At 22.8% G+C, this 21,793-nt stretch overlaps 3 protein-coding genes across 3 annotated transcripts; 1 reads left to right on the top strand and 2 right to left on the bottom strand. All coding sequences in view use genetic code 6, as the record gives it.

The window, feature by feature from the left end:
• Positions 1-1,031: 1,031 nt before the first annotated feature.
• On the top strand, positions 1,032-2,450 carry TTHERM_01265030 (kinase domain protein; the record flags this gene model as incomplete). The annotated part of the gene is made up of 1 exon (XM_001029861.3): positions 1,032-2,450. The coding sequence occupies one exon, from the start codon at positions 1,032-1,034 to the stop codon at positions 2,448-2,450; it is 1,419 nt and encodes a 472-aa protein (XP_001029861.2).
• Positions 2,451-4,670: 2,220 nt separating this feature from the next.
• Positions 4,671-9,236, bottom strand: TTHERM_01265020 (hypothetical protein; the record flags this gene model as incomplete). The annotated part of the gene is made up of 1 exon (XM_001029860.2): positions 4,671-9,236. One exon carries the CDS (start codon positions 9,234-9,236, stop codon positions 4,671-4,673), a length of 4,566 nt encoding a protein of 1,521 aa, XP_001029860.2.
• Positions 9,237-14,975: 5,739 nt separating this feature from the next.
• Positions 14,976-19,988, bottom strand: TTHERM_01265000 (hypothetical protein; the record flags this gene model as incomplete). Its single annotated transcript, XM_001029858.2, has 1 exon — positions 14,976-19,988. One exon carries the CDS (start codon positions 19,986-19,988, stop codon positions 14,976-14,978), a length of 5,013 nt encoding a protein of 1,670 aa, XP_001029858.2.
• Between the last annotated feature and the right edge of the window lie 1,805 nt (positions 19,989-21,793).

Below are 21,793 nucleotides of genomic sequence, written 5' to 3'. Positions count from 1 at the left end.
AAACAGCAGAAAGCCACAAACAATTGATCTATAGTGGTTAACAGAATAAATTTTTGTTAAAAAATAGGTAGGTATGTAAGCTGGTGCAATATTAAAATTCTTTCTACTAAGATGTGTTCCCAAAAAATTGTGATTATTAAAATAAATACTATCTTTGATTTTGCATGCATTCTATTTTAGAAAATTTTAGAAAATAATTGGAATGGGGATATTGTTAGTATTTAATAATTGTATAAAGGTAAGCTCTTCATTCAAAAATTTAATAAGAAATACCATGCATGCTTGAAAGTGAATAACGAATAACTAAATTAATTAATTTTAAGTGCTTTTCTACTTTTATGTTACTGCTATTACTTCTATACTTTATTTTTAGGTAATCAAGAATTATTTAAAATATTTTATATCACAGACACCTATTATTACTACAGAAGATTTAGCATTCAGATTTAGTAAAGAGATTCTGCAGACTAAATTTTGCTTTGAATTAAACTAAATTAAAGAATATTCGTAAGCAAAAATTGATAAATTAAACAGATAAAGAAATCCCTTTTTTTTATTGATTCAGTTCACACAATTCTATTTGACCAAAGAAGAAAGGAGAGATTCTAATAATTTACTATTGAAAAAAAAAATAAACGAACAAGCAAACAAACAAAGAAACAAATAAACAAACAAACTAAAGAATTGATAATTGAGAAACACAATTAATTAATTTATTAGTAAGATTGTGGGTTGGAAGGAATCATAAAGAAAGAAAGAGAAAGCGTGCCTGCTAAAGATAAAACCTTTTTAAATAATTAAAGCAAAAGAAAGAAAAATACATTGAAAATCAATATAAAAATTTGAGCAATTAATTGATTTGGTGTGTCTTTAACAAGAGTCTCTTTAAAAAAAAAAATAAAGCCAAACTAAATAAAGAAAAAAAACAATAATTTCTTCTTTAAATTATTAAAGAAAAAAAATAATAAACCTTGTCAAAAGGATAATAAACTTAAGAGGACAGACAAATTTTTTTGTAGATTTCGCATAAGATGTCTAACTAAGTGGAATAAATCAGCGTCGAGCAACACTCAAAATACGTTCTCGAAAAAGTTCTTGTTGAAATAAATGCTGGATTGGCTTCCGAAAACATTTCAGTCAAAAAATAATCTGCTACTGCCTTTAAAATTGAGAAGCTTTATTGTGATTCCACAAAGATTATTTCTGTGGTTATGCCATCTAAATCTGAATCTCTTTTTGAGACTGATGATGAAGATGATGACTTAGAGTGCAGTAAGAGTATCAAAAATGAAAATGAAGACATTGACGATGTTGAATGCCACCAAAACAAGAAGTCGAATGCGAGCTGCAAAGAAAGGACCTCTTCTCCTAACCAAATTACAAACAATCTCACAAATAATTTGCAGAAGTCTGTCATTAAAGAAGTTATTAAGCCTAATAACTTAAGTGAAAGTGACTTTAAAAAGGAAGGAGGCTAATATTAGCTCCTTCTGAACGAATTCATGGTCAGCAAGATGATCCCTAAACACAAAAATATCCTAAAACCTTATTACTTTGAAGAATACAATGAAGGTGCTTGCCTTGTGATGCCTTTTGCTGCTTTTGGAGATGCGGATATGCTTTCTAAGTGGTAACATAATAACTTTAAGAATATTCAAATGTACAGCTCAGAATTACATAAATTACGTTGTAGTTCTTAAAGCTATGAATATCAACAGCCTCACATCCAAGAAAAAATTGAAAATTAATGTGAATACTTAGAAAAGTTGATAAAGGAAGAAATCATTCAAAAGCAACTTGGTACTTGTGTGAATGTGATTAGGGTGCTTGCCAAGTAAATCGGCGAGGCACTTTATCTCCTCCATAACAAGTATGATATCGCTCATAATGACATCAAGCCTGATAATTTATACATTTCTGAATTTAACATCAAGTAAAATAAGTATAATTTCAAGCTTGCTGATTTCGGCTATGCAAAGAAAGGCTAATTTTAGTCTCATAAAGAATCCTTTGAGTTTTTCAATCGCAAAAACAAGCGTTTCTTTTCACCTGAGTTGCTCTATCTAGTTGACGGATAGCTTGAAGCTAACTAAACTATTGTCGATCAAAAGAAGTGTGATGTTTATGCCTTGGGTCTTTCTCTTTATGAAATCTTAGTTGGTGGCTTCTTTCCTTTCAAAGATGATTTAAATGATCCCTTGTACATCAAATACTTGAACAAAACAATTTCCATTAAAGATTTAATGTAATGGTTCTACTAATACTTCTCTAAAGTAACAAGTGCTGACTAGATGATTGACCTCCTCTCCCACATGATGGATCCTAACCCCTCAACTAGATATAGCATCACATAAGTTCTCTAACATCCTTGGTTAAAGTCCTTTAAGCTAAGCAGCTCCAAAAAGTAGCCTATCATCAACTCTCTTTCTAAGTTTGAATCTGACTACTGAAGAACCAGTAGTGCTCCCTTCCTTCATTCACAATTTGTAAAACATTGAATTTCTTAATTTAAAGAATAAAAAAAATCTAAACCAAATTTAAAACACAAACAAACAAATAAATAAATTACCGTACTATAAATTCTAATAGCCAAACTACCATCTTATAAATTAACACCATTTAATTTAAATATCTTCCAAAAAACATTAAACCATGAAATAACTCTAAATAAATAAATAAATAAAACAACTTTTCATTAAAAATACCTAAAAACTAAACACAAAAAATAATAAAAAACACAAGCTATCAATCAAGCTTAAATATTAAACCATAACTACCTCAAACCATCATCCAATAATTAAATTTATTTATAATAATCACAAGATAAATTAAAATTAAAATAAAATAAAGAAACCTATTAATAACTTAAAAAATCTTAAAATCAAAAAACCAAAAACAACTTCTTCCTAATTTAATAAACCAAAACTTTGCATGCATTACTTGATTATCTTAACCTCAATCTAGTAATAAACATCTAATTTAATAAGAATTAAATAAAAAGGATAGATATGTGCTTGTTCATCATGATCACCATCATCTTTTGTAAAAAATAAGAACTAAGAAATATATTTATTAATAATTTATTTTATATATAAAATCAATAATTTAATCTATTAATCTAACCTATAATAAATAACTAAAATAAAATCAAATTAATAAAACCAAAAAGCTTACCAGAACTGTTAAAAAAACTATCTGTAAATCACTTAATAAATTAACTGCTAAATAAAATATCTTTAGACTAGCCTAAAATAAATAATAAATAAATAATTATATATATATTAATTCTGTACTTTACTATTGAACTATTAAGAACCACATCTAACTCACGAATGAAATGAAACATACCTTGAATAATTCAAAATCAAATACTTATTTATAAACCAAAATAATGTTAAATACAAGCTAACAGTACGCATGTTAGTTCAATTTTGTAAATAAAACATGAATAAAAAAAACAAACAAACAAACAATCCAACCAACCAACCTACCAACCAATCAATAAAAACATTACTCTTGACTTTAATCAGTTAATAACCTCTTTTGAATAAATATTTATTGTTACAAAAAGACTCATCATGTTTCTAATTTAATCTTAATATCTCTTAATCTTTAATTTTAAATCACATCCTCAGATTAATCAAGATTTAACAAGCTAGTCAATTTATTTTTAGTATAATAAAATATCAAACCATTTTATCCTTTTTATTTATCAAATAAAAACCAACAAAGCCAAGAAAAGGTTCATTAATAATAACAATATTCCTTTATAAATCCTCATTAAAAAATAAAACTGCAATTATTGCAAAATTTAACTTATTAAATAATATCAGCTATGGTGTAATTAACTACCTTCAAAGAATTTAAACTTTAAATAAATAGTTAAGATATTTATTTAAATAATTACTTATACCAAAGATCCAACCAAAATACTTCAATATTTTACCTTGTTATTAAAAAACCACGTCCTTCCAACAAAAGGCAACAAAATATCAAGAATAAAAATAATCCAAATCCAATAATTTATAATAATCACAATTATTATTATTATATTTATTATTATTTATTATATTCTAATTTTTATCTGTATCCCCTCTATAAGACAAAGCATTACTTATTTATATGCTTTGCTTCTTTATGTTATTTGAAAGAGCAAAATTAGATAGTTTCACCCACCTGGAGACCTAATTTTGACTTTATGTTGTTAAACATTATTTAATATTTAATAATTTTTTATCTTAATAAATTCTTTCTACAACTTTTAATAAAATTTGTTTTTCATTTTTAATTTTTTATAAAGATAAAATAATAATATTATAAATACAATTTATTTGTATATTTTTTCTATTTATAATTTTTTTTAATTTAAAAAAATGTTATTCTTAAATAATAGCAAAGTATCTAAAATTACTTAAATTAAAGAAAAATCTAGAATAAATATAAGGCCTTATCATATGATTAAATTATAAACTCTAAATATTTTTTAACTTTATATTCAAAAAATAAATATTTTATTTAATAACTAATTTTCAAAAGTTGATTGATAATATATATTCATATACCTTAAATATTTGAATAAAAAAAGAAATAAACATTAAGAATAAAATATTATAAAATTAATTTTTCTTTTGGGCTGTCAGCTAGCTAACTCATTCGATATAATTATAAAATCATAATTACAATATATTTGTATTTTTAAGGCTTAACTAGTTAGTTTTTTTTCTTAATGAACCAGAATCTCCAAAATAACGACTTTTTGTACTATTTTTAATAGATTCTAGAGGTAGTTCATCATCATCATCAGCAGATTTTTCGCTTGTAAATTGAATAGGTTTAATAAAATTCGGAGCTGAATCACGATAAATTGATTCTTATGAAAAAATTAAAGGAGATTTTTCTTGAGTATTGTTATTTTATTGATTCTTTTCTTGAACAACATTCACTTTTATTTACTTTAAAATAAAATGTTTGTCATCATAAATATTCAAAACATATTAACCAATATCTTTATGTTGTGTCCTTCCTTTGATTAAAATTACATTATTAGCAAGATCTATACTTTATATCCATGAAGGTATTTCTTATATACTAGAAAACTCTTTAGCTACTAAAGTTTAATTTCTAAATATTAATTTAGAAAAAAAAAATGTTTTTTTAATAAAAGGTCTAAATGTTCTTATGTTTTAAATATTATGAGATTTAATTTCAATGCATTCCCCTCTTATCTTTGGTATAATCCCTTATCCACCCTAGGTGAAGCCCAAAGCTATTGCAATTAAATTATCTTTGATGAAAGGAAAATATTTTTAATAAAAATTATTTATCTCTTCTTATTTAAGATCTATATTTGAAAATAAAATATTTAAAACTTTTTATAAATGATCAGTATCTACCTTTACTAATGGAAATTGATCAATATGCACTCTTGAGAATTGATGCTCAATGATTGTGTAATGTTTATACCAATCTTTTTCAAAGTATCCTTATTTTTTTGCAACTGTTTTTAAATAATCTATAGACTGCTATATAATTCTTTCTGGTAAAATATTAGCTATAGATATTGAAGCCAACCCGGTTAGTGCTCTATAAATCATAGACAGAGGATCATTCAGCTATTCAAGTAATTTTTTGTTAGGTACTTTATGATTCTTAATATACTATTCACGAATTTCCATTATAATTTTGGAATAATTCAAAGAATTGTCTTAATTGAAATAACACAATTTTAAATTTTACTAACGAATTTACTAATCTTATTACTCATTTTTTATAACTTGATTACTATTATCTTTGCTTTAATCATTTTAGTTAAAATGAACTGATTAAGTTTTTTTTCTTAAAGTTCTGTATAACTTCTTCTTTAAATTACTTGGGCTTTAACATGCAGATAATTTTTAATATAAAAATTATTGCTGCTCTGATAATTTTAAAAGTTTGCTATTTAGAATACCACCATTTCCAATTTAATGCTAAGCTTTAAGTTCGGGATTCTTATTTTCAAATATAGCATCTAGTTTTTATTTTTCTATGTCAAATTCTTTAATAATCACAGATTTGTCTAAAGTATTAAAGTATGAATTCCAGAGTGATTGTGCAGTTTTTAATTTATTTCCAAGTAATGGAATTTAAATAATAACTTCTTCCCCACAAATTATTTAGATTGGTGTAGTGCAATAAGAGCTTTTATAGACACAATTATAAAAATGTGAACGATATTTCCATAATCCTATTAATCCTAAAATAGGACTCAGTACTTAGAAAAGTAAAATAATTAAGTATGTGATAGGGATTGAATCAATATAAAAGACTAAAGATGTAGTGGCATAAGTGAATCCATCAGTCGCATTGATTAATAAATGTACAGATTATCCAAACTAATTTGATTTAGTTGTTCCAACAAAAGTCCTTTCTTAAGCCTAAAATAATAACCAACTTTGTTAAGTTAAAGGTAAATATTTTCCATTACTTTGAAGCATAAAAGCTTGATATTAAATATTTCTGTTATCTTTATTGATAAAAATTTAAGAGCTAAACGTGTAACTAAATGTATCCTCTATATTTACAGATTTTTTTGAAAATTTTTTCTCAAAATCTTCTTATATTGAAAGATCTGGGTTATTTAATATCGGAGAATTAAGTTTAATTATATTCTTGCTTGATGCATGGATATTTTTGGTAATCAGTTTATTTACTGTATCATCAAACGTTATAGTAATGTTGATATTAGAAGCATCTGTAAAGTTTGCTAATTAAATTCCATTTTATATAACAAGATTTATTGAATTTAAATCTCCTTCTATTTTCAGCCAATCGCTTTTATCACTCAGATAAGTCAAAACTCCACTATATGTTTATGGAATAAAATTTGCCTATTTCATATCCACAGTAAAATCAATATTAATATAATTATTCACAGAATAAATATATGGTTTTGCATTTATATCATCTATACTGACTATTAAAGAGTCATAGACATTTAATTAAATGGAGTAGTAAAGCAATTTACTACTTAGAACATAAAATATAAATTAAATTTGACTTTATTAATATTTTTACTAAAAATAATAATTTATAGCTTCAAAGGATTGACCTTAATAATAATAATTATTGTCTAACAATCCTGCTAAAATACTATCTACAAATATTTGATTTGATAAGTTTTAATCGATATTTAAGCTTTTATTAATAAAGTCAAAATTAAAAATAGATTAATTTATAATAAATATAAACTAAAAGTTATAATAGTCAGTACCGTTACTATTCTATGAGTAGATATTGTTACTACTTATAGATTGTTTTGTAAATGAGAGAGTAAGTGAGGAATCAGCTGTTGAAAAAGTCGCCCAAAAAGGTAAATCTTAAACCTTATAATTATTATAAAACTTAGCTCCTGTAATAAATACTTTTCTGGCTGGATTGACTTATTAAAGTGTAACTTTCACCTAGGTACCAAGTTCAAAAGGTTTTAAGAAATCTATAAATTTGTTTAATTGAGTAGAACCTCTTTAAAGAAGTAGTAAGTTCGTCTCAAATTAAATTTAAGGATAAAGGCTTACTCTAACTATAGAATCAACTAGGCCTAAATAAATTATTTTCTAATCACTGCTTAAGCACACATTATATCCACTTAATTATTTGTTTCTAAAATCATACCTTTATTATATTTTGGGATTTGTTAAGTCTCTTAGATCTATTAATAATAAATTTCCAAGATAACTAGATGTACATACAGCAAACAGATCATTCTAAACTAAAATACACTGCCTAGCAGATGCATCTTAAATTATTGTAGATACTTATTATGGATTCAAAACATCAGTTACATTAACAATCATAATTCCTTCTTAGAGATCAGATTTCAACAAAAAATTTTAATTTTAGAAAAATACTGTCTAGCGAGCACTTTAAGTAGTCAAATAAGATAAAATTTTAGGATTCTTAAAATCAGTGAAATCGTAGAGTATGATTCCTAAGGAAAGATATGATGCTACTGCATATTTTTCACTTGTTGGCATATCAACGTAATAGCAACTTGTTAAACGAGGAAAATTATGATAAATAGTAGTAACAAGAAAAGGATTTTTCAAATTAGATATATCAACGACTAAAACACCTTTTATATCTCCAGCAAGCAACGCATATTTCATATCTTTTGTAATATAAGAGCGACGAAATTAGATCCCGACAAATCCAAAATTTAACATAGAAAGTTAAATAGGACCTGATAAATTGGATATATCGTATATATAAATACTTGTACCTCTTCCAATTAAAAGATTTTAATCATTATTAAAAGCTCTTGACATCCTTAAAGTTTCAGAAGGAGTTGGAGGAGGGTTAATACTTTAACTTACTGATAAATAGTGGCTATTTTAATCTTCTTAAATGATATAAGTTCCATAAGAACCTTTAGTATAGATAAGATATTTTTTTGCTGATGTAAACTAGCAATCATAAGGCTGAACAGGATTTAAAGGTACTACAGGGTCTATATATGAGATTATTGAAGGCAAATTAAGTATACTAGGAAGCGTAAAGTTGTAATTAGGGTTACTTTTTATAAAGAAAAAGTCTATTGTCATTTAGTTTGAGATAATTAGAAATGAAAGATCATAAGAAAGAGTAAGAAATTAAATGTACTTGTTAATTTCAATAATTTAAAATATTTTCGCAGATAGTATGGGTTCATAGTTCATCTCTACTACATTTACATAGACATTTGCTTAATTAAGAAATATGTATTTTTTATTTTGAGTTATAGAAACAGTAGTAAATGAACTATTATTTGAATAATAATTATTAAACTATAAATCACTACATTTTCCTGTTTATAAAAATGCAGTTAAATCAGCTCCTGCAATAATAGTGGATGGCGAATTGAGAATTAAGTAGTTATTAAAGATATAGCTTAAATATATATAAGTAAATGAGAAAGAACACTAATCTTATGTTTTGATAGGTGTTTAAGGAGATTGAATAAAGTCGTCCATATTTGTAATCTTTATAATTCTAAAAGTTCCATCCACCAAAAATATATAATTTATTTAAGGTGAAATTTCTATGAGCTATGCACCTTAATTAGCCTTAATAACAGAAACAAGTTGAGGTTAATTAATATTCGATACATCATAAATAAAAACCCCTCCTTGACAGTTAAAAAATAATCTATTGCTAATAAAGCTAAATTATTTTATACTAGCTGTCGTTCCGGCATTCTTATCTTTTTCCATTTTCATAGTTTAACTTATTTAAAGATTTTATTATGAGATGGTGTATAAATAGATATTGGTAGAATCAGCAATCCATAAATTTTAAGTATTTGCTTATATCATCATATCTTGAACAAGTAAATTGATATTCTAATTTAATATAGAGGCAGATTAGCTATTTAAATTAGCGCAAACGATAGATATTCCACATTAGTCACTATAAACCAAGCAACAATTTTAGTTTGGTGGATAGAGACATCTTAAAAGTGTGGCGCTTTTTGTAGTAGTGCAAAAATCTTATTAGCTTATTTAATAAGAAGGTGATGATGGAAACCAGATAGGCACTATTAAGGAGTTATCTTAACAGAATATACCTATTATACTAGATAATAAAATAAGAAATAATTGCTGCTAATAAATATTCATTTTTTCTTTTTAAAAACAAAAATTGTTAATATAATAAATTATTTAAAATTTTGAAAAAGTCAGTATGCCATTTAAAAATTTATGTAATAATTCAAATAGCAGTTATTAAAATAGTCTGAAACTTTCAAATAAAAAGATTGGGGGTAGGATTACAACTGGTGTTTTTATTTTTGTGAACTGAAAAAACTCATGATATATATGTTAATTCAATTTGATTTTTTATTTATTTACTAATTTGACATTCCTCACTTTAGGAGTTATTCAAAATAAAATTAATTTTTTCAAACTCCCCCATTTATTTAATTGTGTGCATTTTTAAATAATAAGAAATATTCAAAATAAAAAATTATTCAATTATCATGTTAGAAAACTAAATTAAAAATTGAAGAGAATTCTATTGAGCACATATATTTTTGATAATAGTTAGTACCATATTTTTAAAAGTGCTTGCTGCTCTTTTTAATCAGAGAAACTAATTATTAACTCACCTTATTAGAATACTATTATTTATTGCAAGTAGGAAAAATTAAAAAGTTATCTTAATTTAAATTTCTTACAATTTTATTGATTAAGATAATACATATATTTAAAATTTATATAAAATATGATTTATTTATTGTCTATATTTCTCAATAAAATTATTTAAACGAGCAAAGATGTTCTAGTACAGAAGTTAACAGAAAACAAGTAACAAAATATAATTAAAAAATATATAAAAATTAGCTTGGTAATTTGATAATAAATACTTTTCATTTTTGCTTGATTTATTATTGGATTTTTTTAAATAAAATCAAAAAATTATTAGGTCAATATAGTTATATAAATTAACTATTAATGGATGGATGGATACAAAAATTAGCACAACAATAGAAGTAACTTAGTTTAATGCACCTATTCTTGTATTAAGATAAGTACCTTATTACCTCTGCCCTCAGCTTCAGATTTCAGAAAATCAGTCTCATGGAATTTGTCTCCATAAATTTTTAAAAACCAAATTCCTAGAATTAATGATGATTTTTTTTTACTTGAGTTACTACAGTATTACTTTTTGTAAATAAAAACAAATTAAATTATTTATTTATTTCATTGTAAAAGTTGCAAAGTGTTAATAATTTAATTAATATGCTGCTTTAATTAAATTTCAAAACTAGTTTTTGTGGGTAGATTATTTATTTATATTATTGCGAATATTTTTTTTATAACAATAATTTAATAACTAATTAAATATAAAGGTGATGATTCATACAGAATAGGTACTATTATCAAGTTAGATTAATTATATCTATTACTACAAATTTTAAGAAAGCAATATTTTTTATAAATAAAAATTCACTTTTATCGATTTAAAAATGATTTGTAAGTAACACAAAAATTTACTGGATTAAAAAATAAAGTGAATTTTATTGAGGATTTTTCTTTTTAATAACAGTACACTAATACATAAAAACCTTATTTTTTTCAGTTAAATAACCTAATTAAATCATTAAGTGATGATAGATACCAAATTGATGCTATTAAAGTGATATTTTATTTAAAAATATCATTAAATTTATATAATATTTTAAGTAAGTTTAATTGAAAATAAAAATCAATTTATCAATTTATAAAAAGTTAATCTGTAAGTTATTTTAGTAAAAAAACTATAAAACCAATTAATTATTTATTTAATTGCAAACAGTTTTTTGTTATTTGAATAATCAAAGGCAGTTCAATACAAATATTTAAAAAATCAGTTTAAAAATAGAATTAATAAAAAGCAATTGTAGATGCAATAAAATCTTTAATTAATTTTAATTGTATTAAATAAATTTAGTAAGAAGAGAAGAATGGATGGATGGATATTAAGTAGGTACTATTAAAAAGTTAACTGAACTCAATGTGCCTATGATTTTAGATTAAAATTATTCATACTTTTTGAAAATAAAAATGGATTTTTATCTATTTAGAAACTTTTTATGATTACTTTATTTTAATATAATAATTTTTTAAAAAGCACCAGTTACTACTTTGAAAATGTATTAATTTAATTGTACATTTTTTAAATAATACTAATTAAAATAAAAAGAAATCAAATTCAATAAATTAAACTATAAGCTAGAAAGCAAAACTAAAAAAAGAAGAATAGTTTTTTGAACACCTACATTCAATAACAACAAATATAAAAAGTATGTATTGCAATTTTTGAATTAAAAGAAATCTAATTATAATCATAATTAAGAAAGAGATCATTGATATCTAATAAGCATCATTAAAGAGTTATCTTAATTGAATAACTATTAATTTAGATATTGAGGTCATTAATATTTTTTGTCAATTAATTATTACATATGATTCCTTTATTTCAATTACAAAAATATTTAAAAAGTAACTGTCAGTTTAAAATAGAAATTATTTGAAAACATTTTTAAATATAGTTTTTTAAATAGTTTGTGATATTAAACTCAAAAATTTTTTAAAACAAGTTCAAAAATTTAAATTGATTAATATATATTAAAAAATAAAATTAAAAGAAAATAAAAATTTAAGATTACAATAATACCTTAAATCCTCATTAATTAAGGTCATGTATATAGTAAGTAGCACCCAAAAATAATAAAAAAAATTTCATATTATCTTAAAAGTTTAATAATTTTTAAATTTGAAATAAAACTAATTAATATATGGTATATATTAAATAAACAATATTAAAGAATTATTTTATATCAATTTATCTATTAATTTAGATAATATTTAATGGGAATTTTTGAAGGTTAACTTAACTGAATGAAATTATAACTTTAGATATTAAGAAAATTAATAATTTTAGATAATAAAAATTTATTGTTATATTGTTAGAATGTATTAATGATTATTTTATTTTAAATAGCAAAATTTTTTGAAAAGTATCAGTTTACTGTTAAGAAAATGTAATTATTCAATTACAAAAAATTTTAAATAACAGACATTTAGATAATTAAATTCAAAAATTTCTCAAAATCAGATGGAAAGCTAAAGTGTAAAAAAGAAGGAAATTTGTTTCTTCTTTTTTTTGCATACATTTTAAAAGTATTGTACATTTGAATAAAAAAAAATTTAATTATAGAAAACGATAATAGATACCAGATAAGCATTTTAAAAAGCTATTTCAATTTAATACTTAGTAGTTTAGGTTATAAGATAATTAATACATTTTTCAATTAGATTAATTATTTTAATCTATTTAAAAACAATTTGTGATTCATTAATTCTAAAAATATTTAAAAAGTATGTAAATTTTTTTAAAAAGTTAGTTGCAAGCATTTTTAAGTAATAGTTGTTTAAATAATCAGTGACATTTAAATACGAAAATTTACAAAAATCAGTTAGAAAAAAGAATTAAAAAATATTAGTAAATTCAAATGAGCACTTACATTTTTAATAGTATCAAATATATGCTCTAAGTTTTGCACTTTTATACTTCTTGAATTAGAGCAAGCATTTATCTCTTATATAATAAGAGGGCGATTCTTGCTTTTAAATGTGAATTATTTAATAATTAAATTAAATGAAATGTAATTAATAGTTTATAAATTAAGATAAATAACTCATACTTTTATTAAAAAAAATTCATTTTATTTAATTATAAATTTTTTATTTTAGTCTTCTTAATTTATTTTACTGTAGTTTTATTCAAGCCCTTGGGCCAGTTTTCAAAATTTTCACTAAAATTTACATTTTTAAAATTTTTTTCTTAGATTTTTACATAATTTCATCAATATAATTATTAATACAAAATTACAATATGTTTGTATGTTTAAGACTTAATTATTTAAACATTTTTAAAAAACAAGGACCAAATAATTTATAAAATATCATTTATGTAAGTAACTCTATCTTAGCTTATGGAAGGTTCTCTTTGGCGGAATATAGATTTCATGCAATTTAATCATATTAATTATGAACTTAATCACTTGGAATTGATTATTAAGAAATAAAAGGAGTCTTTTCCTTAATTTTATTATTTTCGTCTTGATTAATTTATGGTTTTAACTTTAACTGTTATTTACTATATTGATTAAAATCACATTAATAGCAAGATTTATACTTAATAACCATAAAGTATTTCTTCTTTACTAGAAAAATAACCAAAGTTTAATTTCTAAATATTACTTTAGAAATAAAATATTTATTTTTCTTATTTTTAAAATATTTTTAGATTTAATATCAAGGCATTCTCTTATCATTTTTGCTTTTATCCTTTATCCATCTTAATTAAACTCTAAAGTTATTGCTATTAAATATCTTCAATTAAATGAAAATATTTTTAATAAAAAATATATAGTATCAATTAAACCTAAATCAAATTTATTTAATTACTTCCAAAACACTTATTATATGCACTTTACTCTTAATCCCTAAGATAATTCTTTTAATATATTTAGGATTTTATAAGTCTCCTATATCTATCAATAATAATAAATTTTCTAAGTAAATAGGTGTGCATACAATAAACAAATAATATTAAACCAAAACACACTACTTATCTTAAATATTTTAGTTATTTTTTATGGGTTCAAAAATTCAATGCATTAAAAATCATAATTCCTTCTTCAAAATCTGATTTCAATAGAAAATTTTAATTCTAAAAGAATTCTTTCTAGCTACCTCTTCAAGTATTTAAATAGTCAAATAAGATAAAATTTTGGAATTATTAAATTTATGAAATCTTAATCATACCTAAAGAGAGATATGATGATACTCATATTTTTTCACTTTTAGCGCATCAATATAATGGCAACTCTTAAGTGAAGAAAATCATGATAAAATTGTAGTAACATGAAAAATGTTTTTTTAAATTAAATATATATACTACTAAAATACTTTTTATATCTCCATAAAGCGACAAAAAAGCAAATACCATTTTTTTTTAAGTAAAGTATAAAATAAAAAAATTGCAAAAAGCTCAAACTCTTTGGATTGGTAATTCAACAATTTATATAAAATTTAAATTTTATTTAATAATTTAAATATAAAATAAAATAATTCAACATTAAAATAAAATGTTTTTAAAGTTAAAATAATAAATATTTAAAAACAATAAAATAAATAATTATTTGTATTTTTAAATTAAATTATATTTTACAAAAAAAATTAAATATACTTACTTAAAAAATACTGAAAATAGCTAAACTATATATATTCCAATATCATAAAGTATTAGCTTAGATGCATTTATATTATGATTTGAAGTTTTTATTATATTTTTTTAATTTTCACTTTTGTATTTTATATTTTCAGTTTTTTATTTGTACTTTAAAAAAATTATATTTTTTTCATTATTTAGCTTTCAGCAACTTCTTAAATAAAATTATTATTAAAAAATCAGAGTATATTTTTATGTTTATCACTTAATTAATTAGACTTACTTTTTAGTGACTGAGAAGCTCCAAAATAGCGATTATTTAAGCTACTACTAGCTTCTAGAGGGAAGTCTTCTTCTGCATTATATTCACTTACCAAAAATTATGGTTTAATAACATTTTAAGCTAAACGAGGAGACAATAATTATTATGAGAATAGTAAAGGAGATTTTTCCTTAAGACTATCACATTCTTGATTAATTTCTGCTTTTACTATAACTCTTATTTATTTTATTACAAAATGCTTGTCATCGTAGATGTTCAAAACATATTAACCAATATCTTTATGTTGTGTTTTTCCTTTGATTAAAATCACATTATTAGCAAGATCTATACTTAATATCCACGAAGGTATTTCTTAAATTTTAGAAAGCTCTTTATCAACCAAGGTTTCGCTTCTAAATATTGTTTTATTAAGAAAACATCTTTTTTTGATAAAAGGTCTAAATGTTTTTATATTTTAAATTTTATGGGATTTAATTTCAAGGCATTCCCCTCTTATTTTTGGTATAATCCCTTATCCATCCTAAGTGAAACCTAAAGCTATAGCTGTTAGGTTTTCTTTTAAGAACGGAAAGTATTTTTAATAAAATTTATTTATCTCTTCTTATTAAAGTTCTGTTTCAGAAAGTAAGCTATTTAGAACATTTTATAAGTGACTTTCCTATATCTTTATTAATGGAAATTAATCAATATGCACTCTTGAATATTGAGGCTAGATAGTTGTATAACATTTGTACCAATCTGATTCATAGAATCCTTTTTTTTTTGCATAGACTTTTAAATAATTTATAGAATTTTAGATAATTTTGTCTGATAAAAAGCTAGCAATAGAAATTGTAGCTAATCCTGTTAGTGCTCGACAAATCATAGATAGGGGATTATTAAGCTATTTAATTATTTTTTCACTTGGAAATTTGTGATTACTAATATACTATTCACGAATTTCCATAATAATTTGGGGAAAATTCAAGGTATTATCATTATTGAAATAATGCAATTTAACCTTTTTCTAATTAGAGAGAAAATTTTATTATTTTTCTGAAACTAATTACCGATTTGTTTCAGTTTAATTATTTGAATCTTCATTTTAGCCAATTTGTTTTATGTTAGATTATTAAGTATATTTTCTTAAATTCCTTTCGAATTATTTTTTTATATTAAAAGGGCTATTTGATCTAGAAAATTTTTAACTCTAAAACTATTCTGATTATTTTAATAATTGACTATTTAACATTTAGCTGTTATCTTATTGCTGCTAAATTTGAAGTTTGAAATTACTATTTTCCAAAATAGGTTAGTATATTTATTTTTCTATGTTAAATTCTTTAATAATAGCCTATTTGTCTAAAGATTTAAAGTATGTATTCCAAAGAGATTATGCTGTTTTTAATTTGTTTCCAAGCAGCGGAATTTAAATAATAATTTCTTCCCCACATATTATTTCTATTGGTGTAGTGCAGTATGATTTTCTTTATACAAAGTTGTAAAAAGATGAACGATATTTCCAAAATCCAATAATACCTAAAAGAGGACTTATTATTTGGAAAAGCAAAATAATTAAGTACTAGATAGGAATAGAGTCTATTTGTAAGACTAACTAAGCAGTCGCGTAGGTAAATCCATCAGTTGCATTGATTAATAAATGTACAGATTATTTATACTGACTTGATTTAGTTGTTCCTATAAAAGTTCTTTCTTCAGACTAGAAAAGTAACCAACTTTGTTAAGTTAATGGTAAATATACTCCATTATGAAGCATCAGAGCTTAATATTAAATTTTTCTATTGTCTTCATTAATAAAAATTGAAGAGCTGAATGTATAACTAAATGTATCCTCTATATTTATTGACCCGCCTGAAAATTTTTTCTCAAAGTCTTCTTAAAGAGATAATTGTGGGTTATTTAATATCGGAGAATTCAATTTAATTATATGTTTGAATGATGCCTAAATAGTTTTTGTAATAAGTTTATTGACTTTGTCATCGAATGTCATAGTAATATTGATGTTAGAAATATCTTAGGTAAAATTAGCTAACTGAATTCCTTTTTAAATAACAAGATTTACTGAATTCAAATCACCTTCAATTTTCAGCCAATCATTCTTATCACTAAGATAAGTCAATACTCCACTATAAGTATATGGAATAAAATTTGCTTATTACTTATCAACTGTTAGATCTATGTAAATATAGTTATTTACAGAATCAATGTACGGTATAGAATTTATATCTTCTATACTGACTTTTAAGGAATCATACACGCTTATCTAAATTGGGTAGTAAAGGAGTTTGCTACTCAGCACATAAAATATAAATTAAATTTGACTTTATATATATTTTTATTAAAAATGATAATTTATTGTATCAAATGATTGACCGTTAAAATAATTATTATTATCTAGCAAACCTGCTAAAATGCAGTCTATAAATATTTGATTTGACAGATTTTAATCAATATTTAAGCTTTGATTAATAAAATCGAAGTTAAGAATAGATTAATTTATTATAAATATAAATTAAAATGTGTAAAAGTTAATTCCATTACTTCCCTTTAAGTAAATATTGCTATTACTTATAGATTGTATTGTTAATGAGAGAGTAAGTGAAGAATCGGAGGTTGAAAAAGTTGCCCAAAAAGGTAATTCTTATATATTTTGATTATTATAAAACTTTGCTCCTTTTATTATCGCTTATCTGGATGGATAGACTTGTTGAAGAGTTACTTTCACCTAGGTACCGAGTTCAAAAGGTTTTTTTATATCTAAAAGCTAGTTTAATTGGGTAGAACCTCTTTAAAGAAGTAATAAATTAGTCTCAAATTATATATTAGAATAAAGACTTATTCTTACAATAGAATTCTATAAACCTAAATAAATTGTTTTCTTGTCAGAGCTTAGGCATACATTATATCCGCTTAATTTTTGGTTTCTAAAATCATACCTTTAATATATTTAAGGATTGTTTATATCTCTAAGATCTATCAATAATAAATTCCCAAGATAATTAGATGTACATACAGCAAAGAGATCATTTTAAACCAAAACACAATATCTAGTAGGCGCATCATTCTTTATCACGGATTATTTTTACGGATTCAGGACATCAGTTACATTGACAATCATAGTTCCTTGTTAAAGATCTTATATAAGCAAAAAATTTTAATTTGAGAAGAATACTGTTTAACGAGCACTTGAATTAATCAAATAAGATATAATTTTGGGATTCTTAAAATCTGTAAAATCGTAGAATATAATACCTAATTATGGATATGATGCTACTGCATACATTTCGTTAGTTGGCATATCAATGAAATAACATCGTGTCGAACTTGTAAAATTATGGTAAACAGTAGTAACAAGAAAAGGGTTTTTTAAATCAGATATATCCACTACAAAAACACCTTTTGTATCTCCAGCGAGTAAAGCATATTTCATATCTTTTGTAATATAAGAACGGCGAAATTAGATACCACTAAATCCAAAATTAAGCATAGATAGCTAAACAGGATTTAACAAATTGGATATATCATATATGTAAATAATAGTACCTCTACCAATTAGAAGGTTTTAGTCATTATTAAATGCTCTAGACATCCTTAAGGTTTCAGAAGGAGTAGGTGGAGGGTTAATACTTTAACTCACTTATAAAAAGTGGCTATTTTGGTCTTCTTAAATTATATAAGTTCCATATGAACCTTTAGTATAGATAAGATATGCCTTTGTTTATGTAAATTGACAATCATAAGGCTCAACAGGAGTTGAAGATACTTTAGGATCTACGTATGTAATTATTTAAGGCAAATTAAGAATACTTGGATACATGGAATTGTAATTAGGATTACTTTTTTTAAAAAAAAAGTCTACTGTAACCTGGTTTGATACAACTAGAAATGAAAGGTCAAACGAAAGGGTAAAATAGTTAACGTATTTATTAATTGCAATCACTTAGAATATATTTGCAGCTAAAATAGGATCATAGCTCATCTCTATCACATTTAAATAAATACTTGCTTAATTAAGGAATATGTATTTTTAGTTAGGAGTTATAAAAACAATTGAATATGTGCTATTGTTTGAATAAAGTTGATTAAATTTTAAATCACTACATTTTCCTGTTTATAAAAATTAAGTTATATCAGCTCCTGCAATTATAGTATTTGTTGACTAAACAATTAAATACTTATTGTTAAAAAGATAGCTTAAGGACACAAAAGTAAATGGGAAAGAACACTAATCTTGTGTGTTTATTGGTATTTAAGAAGATTGAGTGAAATCGTCCTTATTTGTTATCTTTAAAATTCTATAAGTTCCATCTACCAAAAATATTTAATTTATTTATGGTGCTATTTCTATGAGTTATGCACCTTAACTAGCCTTTATTACAGAAACTAATTGAGGTTAATTAGTATTAGATATATCATAAATAAAGACACCACCCTGACAATTAAAAAACAATCTATTACTTAGAAAACTAAATTATTAGATTTTAGTTGTGGTTCCTGCATTCTTATCTTTATCCATTCTCATTTTTTAATTTATTTCAAAATTCTACTATGAAATTGTATATAAATAGATATACTTAGAATCAGCAATCCAAATATTTTAAGTATTCGCTTGTATAAGCATATCTTGAACAAGTATATTAATTTTCATATTTAATAGAGAAGCTGTTTAGTCATTTAAATTTGCACAAATAAGGGATATTCCGCATTAGTCGCTATAAACTAAGCAACAATTCTAATTAGGTGGATAGAGACATTTCAAAAGTGTTGCGCTATTTGCATTTGAGCAAAAATCTTATTAATTTATTTAATAAGAAGGTGATGATGGATACCAAATAGGCACTACCAAAGAGGTATCTTAACTTAGTGTTCCTATGAGCTAAGTAATTAAGATAATCAAAACTTTTTCTAAGTAAAAATTCATTTTCATCTTTTTAGTAACAAATGTGTAGAGTTTATTTTATTTAATCATTTTTTTAATTTATTTATTATTTAAATTAATCAATTTTTTCTTTCTATTTAATATGTATAATTAATCAAATTATTAATTTAAATAACATTGGAATAATAATAAGCATTTTTATGTAACATTAAATTAAATAATTATGAACATTATTAAGTAATTTTTATTTATTTGAATAATTATGAACATTTTTAGTAGTATTTATTTTGAATAATCATGAGTGTTTTAAAGTGATTTCATTTAAATAACCATGAAAATTTTAAAGATATATTCATTTAAAGGATTATGAACATTTTTATATTATATTAATATAAATAATTATGAGGATTTTTAAGTAATATTTCTTTAAAAAAAAATGAGCATTTTTAAATAATATTTATTTATTTCAATAATCATGAACATTTTTAAGTAGTATTAATTTGAATAATCATGAGTGTTTTTAAGTCGTTTCATTTAAATAACCATGAACATATTCATAAATGACCATGAACATTTTTAAATTATATCCATTTAAATGATTATGAACATTTTTAAGACATATTCATTTAACTGATCATTAGTGTTTTTAAATAGTTAGTATTCATTTAAATAATAATGAGTGTTTTTAATAATATTTATTTAAATAATCATGAACATTTTTAATTATTCATTTAAATGTTTTTAAATTGTGCTCATTTAAATAATCATGTATATTTTTGAATAATTTTCATTTAAATAAAAATAGATGAAATCCAAACCGAAAACTGATTTAATAAACAAAAACATAGTTTTATCAAGTACTTACAATTCCAAAGAGAGTTTTGAATTTTATTTAAAATATTACACTATTATTTTATAAACAAAAATTCGTAATTAAGGAGATTATGATGGAACATACCTATTATATGCAACAAAAGGATTATTTTAAAATAATTTACCTATGAGCTTAGATATTAAGAAAAGTACCTTAATTCTTCGAAGTTCGGCTCCTCTACTTACTGCAAAAACGTGGGAAGGAAAATAAAAACTTATTGGCATATTGCTACACTTTTAATTTTGGAATTCGAAAAAAACTAATTTAATTATGGTAGATATTAAATATAAATTATTAAATAATATCTTAATACAATTTATAAAATTAAAATAATATTTAATAGATACTATTAAATAGTTAAATTAACTGAATGTACCTATCTATGGCTTTAGATATTAATATAATTAATAATTTTAGAAAATAAACATTAATTGTTATAATGTATTAATGATTACTATGTTTAAATTACAAAATGTATTGAAAAGCATCAGTTTATTATTATTAAATAAATGTATATACTCAATTGTAAAAAATTTTAAATAATAGTCATTTAAATAATCAAAGATAGATAATCAAATTCAAAAATTTACAAAATCAGATGCAAAGCAAAAGTATAAAAAACAATCAGATTTTATTGTACAAATACATTTATCACATACATAAACATTAAAAGTATTGAGTTATTTTAATAAAAATAAAGTTTAAAAATAGAAGGCGACAATAGATACCAGATAAACATTATAAATGAGTTATCTAATTTTAATAGTTATTATTTTAGATAAGAAGATAATTAATACTTTTATATTAACTTATTTTAATAAAAAGAATACTTAAAAATTGTTGGTAAATTTTTAAAAAAAGTTATTTGCAAACATTTTTTAAGTAATAGTCGTTTAAATAATCAGTGATATTTAAATAAGAAAATTTGCAAAAATCAGTTAGAAAAATTAATTAAAAAATATAAGCAAATTCAAATGAACACTTATATTATTAATAATCTCAAATAAAAACTCAAATTTTT

The sequence above is a fragment of the Tetrahymena thermophila genome, assembly GCF_000189635.1.
Source record: "Tetrahymena thermophila SB210 genomic scaffold scf_8254479, whole genome shotgun sequence".
NCBI lineage: Eukaryota > Ciliophora > Oligohymenophorea > Hymenostomatida > Tetrahymenidae > Tetrahymena > Tetrahymena thermophila.
The sequence above is the reverse complement of the archived record's forward strand: the minus strand, read 5'-3'. Positions and strand labels throughout refer to the sequence as shown.